Source organism: Nematolebias whitei, chromosome 14, assembly GCF_014905685.2.
Source record: "Nematolebias whitei isolate Nwh7 chromosome 14, NemWhi1, whole genome shotgun sequence".
NCBI lineage: Eukaryota > Metazoa > Chordata > Actinopteri > Cyprinodontiformes > Rivulidae > Nematolebias > Nematolebias whitei.
In genome coordinates, this window is record NC_056511.1 from 44869966 (window position 1) to 44882575 (window position 12610).

A 12610-nucleotide genomic window follows, 5' to 3' on the forward strand; every position below is an offset into this window, starting at 1 on the left:
TGATCTTCATCCCGGCCATGTCGCACTCGGCTGCGAACCGCTCCAGCAAAAGCTGTAGATCACGATCTGATGAAACCAATAAGACCACATCATCTGCAAAAAGCAGAGACGCAATCCTAAGGCTACCAAAACAGATCCCCTCAACACCTTGGCTGCGCCTAGAAATTCTGTACATAAAAGTTATGAACAGAATCGGTGACAAAGGGCAACCTTTGATGAGTACAACTCTCACCGGGAACAAGCCCGACTTACTGCCGGCAATGCGGACCAGGCTCTGACACTGGTCATACAGGGACCTAATAGCCTGTATCAAAGGGCCCGGTACCCCATACTCCCAGAGTATCCCCCACAGGGTTCCCCAAGGGACGCGGTCAAACGCCTTCTCCAAGTCCACAAAGCACATGGAGACCGGTTGGGCAAACTCCCATGCACCCTCCAGGACCCTGCTGACAGTGTAGAGCTGGTCCATTGTTCCACGACCAGGATGAAAACCGCGCTGCTCCTCCTGAATCCGAGGTTCGACTATCCGATGGACCCTCCTCCCCAGAACCCCCGAATAGACCTTACAATGGAGGCTTAAGAGCGTGATCTCCCTGTAGTTGGAAGACACTCTACGGCCCCTCTTTTTGAATAGGGGGGCCACCACCCCTATCTGCCAATCCAGGGGAACTGCCCCTGATGTCCACGCAATATTGCAGAGTCGCATAAGCCAACAACATCCAGAGCCTTAAGGAACTTAAGGAACAGGCAAATCTCATCCACCCCTGGGGCCCAGCCACCAAGGAGCTTTTTAAACCACCTCGGTGACCTCAGCACCAGAGATTGGAGGGCCCGACCCAGAGTCCCCAGGCTCTGCTTCCTCAGTGAAAGACGTGCCGGTGGGATTGAGGAGGTCTTCAAAATATTCTGCCCACCGACCCACGACATCCCGAGTTGAGGTCAGCTGCGTACCACTCCCACTATAAACAGTGTTAGTGGCATACCGCTTTCCACCCCGAGACGCCAGATGGTGGACCAGAATCTCATCAAAGCTTTGCAGAAGTCATTCTCTATGGCCTCTCCAAACTCCTCCCATGCCCGAGTTTTTGCCTCAGCGACCACCCGAGCCACATGTTGCTTGGACTGCCGGTACCCATCAGCTGCTTCCGGGGTCCCACAGGCCAAATAGGCCCGATAGGACTCCTTCTTCAGCCTGACAGCATCTCTCACCGACGGTGTCCACCACCGGGTTCGAGGGTTGCCGCCGCGACAGGCACCGACAACCTTGCGGCCGCAACTCCGGTAAGCCGCCTCGACAATAGAGGCATGGAACATGGCCCACTCGGACCCAATGTCCCCCACCTCCCCTGGAACATGTTTGAAGTTCTCCCGTGTGTGTGAGTGTGTGTATACTGTATATATATAAATTATAAATTTTTGATATTTTTCTTTTTTTTTCACTTGTAGTTCCACCTAAAATCATCAACCTTTCAAGAGAAATTGTGGTAAACGAAGGCTCAAACGTCACTCTGATGTGTCAAGCCAGTGGAAAACCAGAGCCTTCCATTAGCTGGAACTTCCTCTCTAATTCAGGTAACTTGATAGAATGCAAAAAAGTATTTATCTGTTGAGAAATCTTGTAATATATTGTCCTGATCATAATTTTGAGCTTAATGTTTTTTTCCTGTTTGTTTTTTTTATTACCCAATAAATTATGTGTTCATCACAAATAATTTTTTAATCAAAATCTTTTATTGTTTTTTTTTTTCAGAACTCACACTCAAAACATAACAGACAAATCATGCAAAACAAAATCCTCTCCCACCCCACCCCTACCGCACCAGATCAGCCACAAAGACACACACCAGACAAACTTTTATAACAACTACACAAAAATATCTGCAGACATACTTTCAATATAAAATATAAATGGCTGCCAAGTGTCCCAAAATTTCTCAACAGGACCTTTCAGAGTATGTCTAATCTTTTCTAGATTAACACGACACATAACTTCTTATTCAATGTTCATATGCCGGGGGATATTAATCTTTCCATCTATATAGAACAAGTCTCCTGGCTTGAAGAGAGCCAAAAGCAATCATATTCCTCTCATACTTGCTGAAGAATGCACCCACAGGGGCCACCCCAAACAATGAAATGAATGGTGATGGGTGCACAGTTTTTCCATGTAACCCAGATAAGGTATCAAAAATAGATTGCTAATAGGTCTGCAGTTTGGGACAAGTCCAGAATGTGTGTAAAAGCATAGCTGGAGTTTTTTTTTACAAAGATTACATGCAGGGTCCAGGTCAGTTTTAATCTGGGACAGTTTGTCTTGGACCAATACAGCCAGTGCATCACCTTAAATTGAATTAAAGCATGTCTCGGACAGATTGAAGATGAATAAATGTTCTGAATGATCTTTCACCAGTCTGAGTGTGATATGGATTCCTCCAAGTCCACTTCCCATTTCGGTCTAAGAGAGTCCAAACTGGTCTCTTTATATGAACTGAGCAGTGTATATATTTTGCTGATGGCCCCCTTAGTGTCAAACTTGCATTCCAAAATCTTAACCCCAAGTTAAATGCCCTCCTGAACTGAGACTGTCCAGATCACAAATGGGTTAGAAGTATGTTGAAATTGGCTGTTTTAAAGGCAACTGAGAGCAAAGTAACGCAGAGGGGGAACTGAAGGAACTGAAGGAGCATTAAGTGTAGAACCACTAGACTGAGGAACAGCTTCTACCCTGAGACTGTTAGACTCATGAATCTCTAACCAGAATAATCACTGTGAAAAACACATCATGTTGCTGCTGATCTGTTTCAATGTTGCTGCTGATCTGTTTCATGTTGATGTGTTCATGCGTGCTCATCTGCTCACACAGATTCATGCTCATGTTCGTGCTGCTGTTTGACGTAATGTTTTTATGCTATTAGTGCTTAGCATATTTTTAGTTGATGTTTTTCTTAGTTCATATCTTAGATATTATTACTCTTTTTCTTTTACATTTAATTGTTGGATGTAACTGGGACCCTGTGTACATAATTTCGCTCCACCACATGTACCACATGTGATGCGAATGACAAATAAAGATTCTCTGACTCTCTGACTCTGAATGCAATTGAGGCCCTCTCCAAAGCCACCCAACTGGGAGAAGGAGTATCCTTCCTTAACCAATATAATATCATGTAACTCTGATATTAGCTGCCCAGAAATAGTGCTTGAACTTAGGAGGTGGCATGACTCCAAGCCTGCGGGGCAGATGCAAGATCTTCCTGGCAATCCGTGGATGCTTTTTCTTCCAAATAAACGCTGATAGTTGGCTGTTCAGATTGGAGAAGAATGATTTAGTAAGGAAAAGTGGCAGGCTCTGAAACAAATTCATTCAACCTTTATTTAAACAGATAAATCACATTGAGCCTCGAAGACTCATTTACAAGTGAGACCTGTTTGGATACAAACAGAATAAATACAGAAATGTAGGTAGAACATTAATTTTGACAGTTTTTTCTATCCTCCAAAGTGTGAGGTAGGGATTGCCATCTAGTAATGTCCTGCTTAAGATTCACTATGAGAGGTTGATAATTATTTTTTATAGAGGTTCTTATAGTTTCGTGTTACCCAAACACCAAGGTATTTAAGTTTTTTTAAACTACTTTTAAAATGTACAATGTCTAAAAATGTATTTTCTATAGAGGTCACAGGCATCATCTCGCTCTTTCTGAAGATTAACCTTATAACCAGATATGCTCCCAAATTTTTAAAGCAAGGTGAAAAACTCAGGAACGTTAGTGAGAGGCTCTGATATAAACAAAAGCATGGCATTGGCAAATAAAGAAAGTTTATTCTCTGTGTAATCGAGTCATACCTTTAATAATGGAGTTTTGTTGTAAAGCTACAGATTCTATTGCTAACGCAAATAGAAACCGTGAGAGCGGGGACCCCTGCCACGTACTGTATTGCAATTCGAAGGAGCTGGAGATACCGTATTTTTCAATGTATAAGTCACAGGTTTTTTTCATAATTTGCATGCCCTACGACTTATAGGCCAAAGCTACGTATTTATGGATTTTTTCCCCCTATATTTATAAACCTATTTTTGGTTGAGATATGACCATTTTCATTCATTCTGACTGACAAAAATGAACACTACCATTTTTCAGCCACTAGATGGCACCAGAGTAGTAAGGTATGCCGTTGTATCATGTAATGGGTAAAAGTGGCTATAATGGCAGGCAGCACGGTGGCGCAACTGGTAGAGCTGCTGCCTCTCAGCGAGCAGGTCCCTGGTTCAAATCCTGGTCCGGGGGCCTTTCTGGGTGGAGTTTGCATGTTCTCTCCGTGCATGCGTGGGTTTTCTCCGGGTACTCCGGGTACCTCACACAGACCAAAAACATGCATGTTAAACTGATTGGTAACTCTAAATTGTCCCTAGGTGAGTGAGAGAGTGAGTTTTTGTTTGTCTCGTTTGTCTCTATGTGTCCCTGTGATGGACTTGCGACCCGTCCAGGGTGTACCCCGCCTCTTGCACAGTGATTGCTGGACATGGGCACCTGTGACCCCCCGTGACCCAAAATGGAAGAAGATAATGGATGGATGTATGGATGGCTATAATGGCAAATTCAAAAAAATTCAAGACAAAAACAACTGGACTTTATTTATTATACTTTACTTTATACTTTATTGTTTTTGTTTTGAACTTTTTTGAATTTACCATGTCATGGATGACTAAGAATCTTCACCAGCTATTAATGACACAATCGGCTTGCCATAGCCTCCTACCTTTGTTCTGCTCACTGCTTGGAACAACTGTCAAACCATCTACATTTCGCTACACCGCCCTGGTGAAATGCAGCTAATTTGACCATTAAAGTGCATTTATTAGGTAAAAGTTCCACTGAGATACACCTTTGCTATAATTCTGAGCAAACCAATAATTGTTTTAGGTGCTTTTCTTGTTAAATTTCGAAGAAATACAGAGTGTTCCTCCCTTTTTTCCTCCCTGTCTGCACGCTCCCGGGAGCACCGAGGCAGCAAATACTTTTGAAATACAGCTGATTTGAAGGTGCGCCAGCTGGGGACTCCTTTATTCTGCCGGGGCACTTCAATGTCCACGTGGGTAATGACAGTGTGACCTTGAGGGGAGTGATTGGGAGGAATGGCCTCTCTGATCTGAACCCAACAGGTATTCTATTGTTGGACTTCGTGCTAGTCATAGTTTGTCCATCACAAACACCATGTTCGAACATAAGGGTGTGCATAAGTGCACTTGACACCAGGACACCTTTTTTTTGGTCGTAGATCAATGATTGACTTCATATTTGTCATCTGATTTGCGGCCATTTGTTTTTGACACTCGGGTGAAGAAAGGAGCTGAGCTGTCAACTGATCACCATCTGGTAGTGATTTGGATCAGATAGTGGAGGAAGATGTTGGACAGACCCAGTATTCAAAAACATTCAATACAAAAACAACTGGACATTATTTGTAACAGAAGACGTTTTGCTTCTCATCCGAGGAGCTTTTTCAATTCAATGAGCAGTGAGTGTGGGGTTCAGGTTTGAGAAACATACATATGACGGAGAACTTTACTAATTGGCTTTTATGTATGTGAATGTTTCTGTAAAGTGCCCAGAGACAACTTTGTTGTGATTTGGCGCTATATAAATAAACTGAATTGAATTGATTGACAAATCACACCTTAACACCTTAACAGTAGGTCTTTGTTAATCTAATTCACAGATGAGACCCCTCTGTTCCCATCAGGTGTGAAAACTGGCTGGGAATCAGTCTTAAAGTTGCATTATAGGTTTTTGAAAGTGGAAATCTGAGGCCTCATCCTCTGTTAAGAGATGGTTTTTCTCTTTTAACATAAGTAAATTGCTTCCTTCACCCCTCTCAAACCATCTGTGTTCTCGATCCAAAATGTGCACATTTTGGTCCTCAAAAGAGTGTCTCTTATCTGTGAGGTGGAGGTGAACAGATGAATCTTGTCCAGAGGAGGTGGCTCTCCTGTGATGAGCCATGCATCTGTGAAGAGGCTGTTTAGTTTCTCCAATGTAGAGGTCTGGACAGTCCTCGCTGCACTGGACCACAGACACTACACCACTCTGTTTGTGTATGGGGGTTTTGTCCTTAGGATGGACCAGTCTCTGTCTGAGAGTCCTGCTGGGTTTGAAATGTACTGGGATCTTGTGTTTGTTGAAGATCCTTCTGAATTTCTCTGATACTCCAGCAACATAAGGGATGACAATGTTTTTTTTTTTGTCTGTTGTTCTCCTTTTTCTGTTTATTAGTGTGTTTTGTAGATTTCCTCGCTGACTTGACAAAAGCCCAGTTAGGATATCCACGTTTGGAGAGCTTCTTGGATGTTTCTGTTCCTTTTCCTTCCCTTCTGTCTTCATGGGGATGCGTTTGGCCCGATGCTGTAAAGTTCTGATGACAGAGAGTTTGTGTTCCAGTGGATGGTGAGAGTCAAACAGAAGATACTGATCTGTGTGGGTTGGTTTTCTTTAAACTTCAACGTTGAGGCTGTCCTCTCTTTCCATCTGAACCAAACAGTCCAAAAATGGACTGGACCTTGGTTCAATTCTGAGTTACGTACTTTAAAGCAGGAATCGAGAAACCAGGAGAGAAAATGGCGCTCTACTAAAGTTAAATAATTTTATTGAACTTGGAAAGATAGTCTGCTAACATGTAAGAAAGTTCTCTGTAAAGCTAGAACTTTATATTACTCATCTTTAATAGATGAGAATAAAAATAACCCTAGATTTCTGTTTAGTACTATTGCTAGACTAATTAAAAGTCCCATTTCTGTTGAATTATGTATCCTTACAACTATAAGTAGCGATGACTTTATGAGATTCTTTTATAAATAAAATTATTTCAATTAGAGAGAAAATTCAAACCATCTTTCCTTCTACTATCTCGAACTTTAAAAATTTCACTAGAGCCTGATTTCTGTTTGGACAGTTTTTGTCCTGTTGAACTCTGAATTGTCAAAAATAATAACCTCATCCAAACCATCCACATGCCTGCTAGATCCCATCCAGATGTCTGCTAGATCCCATCCCAACCAGACTGTTTAAAGAGGTATTTCCCCTAATTAATGTCCACATTTTGGATCTACTTAATTTGTTTTTAATGAATGATTATGCACCACAGAGCTTTAAGGTTGCTGTAATTAAACCTTTACTTAAGAAGTCTGATCTTGATTCAGAAATTCTGGCCAACTATAGACCTATATCTAATCTAACTTTCATCTAAAAAATTCTAGAGAAAATAGTTGCAGGTCAGTTGCGTGAACATCTACAAAGAAATAATCTGTTTGAAGAGTTTCAGTCAGGGTTTAGAACTCATCATAGCACAGAAACAGCACTAGTAAAAGTCACTAATGATATTCTCATGGCCTCAGACAATGGACTTGTGTCTCTACTGGTCCTGTTAGACCTCAGTGCTGCATTTGATACAGTTGATCACAATATTTTACTACAGAGGCTTGAATATGATGTTGGGATTACAGGAACGGCTCTAAAATGGTTTAAATCATATCTATCTGATAGATTCCAGTTTGTAAATGCAAATAATAAATCTTCTTCATACACCAAAGTTAGTCATGGAGTTCCTCAGGGCTCAGTGATTGGACCAATACTCTTTACTTTATATATGCTTCCATTAGGTAAAGTTATTAAAAAAACATGGGATCCATTTTCATTGTTATGCTGATGACACACAGTTATATTTGTCCATTAAACCCAATGAATCCAATCAGCTACTTAGACTACAAGCATGTCTTAAAGACATAAAAACCTGGATGACCCTTAATTTTCTCCTGTTGAACAGACAAGACTGAGGTTTTTGTTTTTGGACCTGAGCACCTTAGGAATTAATTTTTCAGTCTTTCTCCCTCCTTAGATGCATTAATCTGTCCTCCAGCTCTAATGTTAAAAATCTTGGTGTTATTTTTGATTAGGACATGTCTTTTATCCCCCACAATAAAAACTTTACTAGAACCTCCTTCTTCCACCTGCGTAATACCACTAACATTAGAAACATCTGATCTAAAGATGATGCAGAAAAACTGGTCCATGCATTTGTCACGTCTAGACTGGACTATTGCAATGGTTTATTATCTGAGTGTCCAAATACTTCTTTAAAACGTCTTCAGTTGATCCAAAATGCTGCTGCCAGAGTCTTAACTGGAGTTACTGGGAGAGATCATATTGCTCCAGTTTTAGTTTCTCTCCAATGGCTCCCTGTCAAATCCTGAATAGAATTAAAAATCCTACTTCTAACCTACAAATCTCTCAACAACCTAGCTCCATCTAAGTAAGTAAGTAAGCAAGTAAACTTTATTTAACTTTAATTTAACTTCAACGGTCTGTTATTTTCATTCAGTCCAGAGAAGGCAGTCTGATTTCGTTCAGCCATGCTCAGTCTGTCCCTGTCGGAGGAGGGGCAGACTGAACGGGGCTGACCGAGATCAGACTGCCTGCTTCAGATTGAACAAGAAGAAGACATCGCTGAAGCCCCGGAGCTCAAATGTTTACAGAGAAGTTGCTAAACTTCATCGTAATTATTGACCAACCACTATCAGTTGTAGAAAACAAAGGATTTTCCAGCTTGATACTTGCAGCCAAGATATAGTTTACCCTCTAGGAGATATTTGTCAGTACAACAATAGACAATCATAAAAAACATATGATTTGAAAATTACAAGAAAAGTATATATATATATATATATATATATATATATATATATATATATATATACAGTATATATATATATATATATATATATATACTGTATATATAAACAAAACAAAAACAGCTACATTATAAAGTGATGTAAAATACTAAAAACAGAAACATGTCTGTTGGTTTATGCCATGAACTTAGCAGATGTTTGAAGCCATTTAACATTTTATTTTATTCATTTATTCATTCATTTAAAAGAAACGAAACAAATTCATCAAAAAGAAAACATTGAATGAAAAGAGCGCAGAAAGAAGAAAAATCTTATCTGCCCCTTATTTAAAAAATATAAAACAACTTTAAACAATTACTTAAATTAATCACTTGAATATCCACGTTAAAGCTAGGAATAAAAAGAAACGTTTTGTGTTAGCAGAATTTAATTCTAACTTTGAAACTTATCCAACATTAATAAAACTTACCTCAAGTTGCCTTTTTGGACATGCATGCATATATTTGTACAAATTGTACTTGAGAGGAAATTATTACAACCTCATATAAAATCAATGATGATGATGATATCTGAACTGGATCGGTATTGGCTGATATTTAGATTTAGGTATTGGGATCGGATCGGAAGTGACAAATGTGGATCGGTGTATCCCTAGTTCAACAGTGTCAAAAGCAGATGTTAGATCTAGGAGAACCATCACCCTGGATTCTCCAGAGTCGGCTGACATCAAAATATCACTGGAAACTTTAAGTAAAGCAGTCTCTGTGGAGTGGAGCTTTTGAAACCCAGACTGAAATTTGTCAAAAATCTCATGTCTTTCCATGTGAGCGATTAGCTGCTCAGCTACTACTTTTTCAAGAAGCTTTGAAAAAAAATGGGATCTTGGAGATTGGCCATCTATTACATTGCATCTTATATGTTTTTTCATTAATTCAACCTTTATTTAGACAGATAAATCACGTTGAGCCTAGAAGACTCATTTACAAGTGTGATCTGTTTAGAGAGACAAAAAGGAATGAAACTGGACACAGGTGCCAGCTTGGGTTTCCTGAGCTGTCCCTTAGTTCTGCTGCTATAGGCTTAGACTGCTGGAGGACAAGCTGACCACACTTTTTCACTCTGCTCCAGTCTTTACTTACTCTGCTCAACCTGTTTTGTATTTGTAATTATTTTTTCTATCCTTAACATGTGTTTTTTTTTGTTTTTCAGGTACACCTGGACCTATACCTGGACCTAACTTTCTGTGTTCGTCTGTCTCTCCTTCCTGTCCTCTCAACCAGCCGGTCAAAGCAGATGGCCGCTTGTCCTGAGCTGGTTCTGCTGGAGAGTTCTTCCTTTTAAAAGGGAGTTTTTCTTTCCACTGTTGCCACTGTGCTTGCTCAGGATGGGAGACTGCAATGAAGCCAAGATTCAACTTGTCTGCTGGATTCCTTAGATAGAGAACTTTACTAATTGGCTTTTTTATGTATGTGAATGTTCCTGTAAAGTGCCCTGAGACAACTTTGTTGTGATTTGGAGCTATATAAAGAAACAGCACGGTGGCGCAACTGGTAGAGCTGCTGCCTCTCAGCGAGCAGGTCCCGGGTTCAAACCCCGGTCCAGGGGCCTTTCTGGGTGGAGTTTGCATGTTCTCTCCGTGCATGTGTGGGTTTTCTCCAGGTACTCCGGTTTCCTCCCACAGACCAAAAACATGCATGTTAGGCTGATTGGTAACTCTAAATTGTCCCTAGGTGTGAGTGAGAGAGTGAATGGTTGTTTGTCTCGTTTGTCTCTATGTGTCCCTGTGATGGATTTGCGACCTGTCCAGGGTGTACCCCGCCACTCGCACAGTGATTGCTGGACATGGGCACCGGTGACCTCCGTGACCCAAAATGGAAGAAGTGGGTAAAGATAATGGATGGATGGTTGAACTGAATTGAGTGCATAACATTCTGTAACTTAAATTACCAGTATTCGATTAGCTTAGCTGCCTGGATTTTTCTAAAAAACAAACAAACAAAAAAAATTTAGGAACAAATTATTCATCCAGCCATTATCTTTACCCACTTCTTCCTTTTCGAGTCACGGGGGTCGCTGGTGCCCATATCCAGCCATCACTGTGCGAGAGGCTGGGGACACCTGGACAGGTCTCCAGTCCATCACAGACAAATGATTCAAAATATATAAATACAAAAGTAAACAGACTTCAGCCTACCATAGTACATTATCCATTATCTTCTGCTTATTCTGAAGTCAGGTTGCGGGGGCAGCAGCTTGAGCAGGGAGGTCCAGACATTTCTTTCCACAGCCTCTTCCAGCTCTTCTGGAAGGATTCCAAGGCGTTCCCAGGCCAACCGAGAGACATGGTCTCTCCAGTATGTCCTGGGTCTTCCCCGGGGTCTCCTCTGCGTTGGACATGCCCGAAGCACCTCTCTAGGGTGGCGCCCAGGTGGCATCTTTACCAGATGCCCGAACCACCTCAACTGGCTCCTCTCGACGTGGAGGAGTAGCGGTTCTACTTCGAGTCTCTCCCAAATAACTGAACTTCTCACCCTGTCTCTAAGGGAGAGTCCATCTACCCTGCGGAGAAAACTCATTTCAACCGCCTGTATCCGCAATCTCATTCTTTCAGTCACTACCCAAAGCTCATGACCATAGATGAGGGTAGGAACGTAGACCAACCCGTAAACAGAGAGTTTTGCCTTACAGCTCAGCTCTCTTCACCACAACGGACCGGTACAGAGTCCGTAATACTGCAGATGCTGCACCAATCTGTCTTGTCTGTCTCACGCTCCATTCTTCCCTCACTCGTGAACAAAACCCAGAGATACTTGAACTCCTCCACTTGAGGCAGAACCTCACCCTCGACCTGAAGAGAACAATCGTACATTAACCTTTAACTCAAAATAAAATACAGACGTCACAGTTTGTTAAACCATATTGCTCTAATATGTGTTATATTTTCAAAACTTAACCTAATATGAAATCTTAGGGTGAATCCTGGGGTCTGGGATCTTGCCTACATTTTCCAGTTGCCACCACTTTCTACACCTTTGTCTTTTCTATCCTTCACAGAAGACCTGGCATCAGAAGAGGAGTTGCTGAAAATCTCATCTATTAGCAGACAGGGAGCAGGGACATACGAATGCACAGCTGTCAATGGTATCGGCACAGATGTTCAGACTGTAGACATCACCGTCAACTGTAAGTCCAGTTACTGAATAAAACCAAAATATTTTAAATATTTTACGGTGCTTTTGAATTTTACATAATTATGTAACAAATAAACTATTTATCAAGCAAATGTTCTATTTTTTTCTTATCACAGAAAGACAAATGCAGACCATAATCGTTTTTGATAATGCTTGTGTATTTGTTCATCCATCCATCCATCCATGATCTTCTGCTTGTTCTGTAGTCTGGTCTCGGGGCAGCAGCTTGAGTAGGGAGGCCCAGACTTCTCTTTCCACAGCCACCTCTTTTGACTTCTCTTGTAGGACTTCAAGGTGTTCCCAGGCCAGCTGAGACGTAGTCTCTCCAGCATGTCCTGGATCTTCCCCGGGGTTCCTCCCAGTTGAACATGTCCAGAGCACCTCCCTATAGGGAGGGGCCCAGGGAGGTGGAGGGAGGGAGACTAAAGCCCCCAGTATACTGCCGCGTACATCCATACGCAGAGGTACGCACGTACGTACGTGGAGGTACGAGCGTACCCCCCAGGGCATGTCCGTGCAAAGCTAAAATTTTTACGACCGCATGCACGTACGCGGTGTCGCACAATAAACCGCCCAGCGACGGACTGTTTTGTATGCGACACCAATGTATTAAATTCCCCTTCTTCATCCCTGATCTGGCCTTTTCTTTTGTGTTTTTGCCAAGAGGCAGGGATCTCTTCCTCCTCCGTTGATGCCATGACTGAAATGGTGAGAAATGAAGGAATTTGTCACG

General features: G+C 41.7%; 1 protein-coding gene across 1 annotated transcript in view; it reads left to right on the forward strand.

Moving 5' to 3' along the window:
• ntm (neurotrimin) overlaps positions 1 to 12610 on the forward strand; it is a 49091-nt gene that overhangs the window by 17810 nt on the left and 18671 nt on the right. The window contains exons 3-4 of the mRNA XM_037687618.1: positions 1447 to 1572; positions 11741 to 11869. Coding sequence (XP_037543546.1) covers positions 1447 to 1572; positions 11741 to 11869 — 255 coding nt within the window. The remainder of the gene's footprint in view (positions 1 to 1446; positions 1573 to 11740; positions 11870 to 12610) is intronic.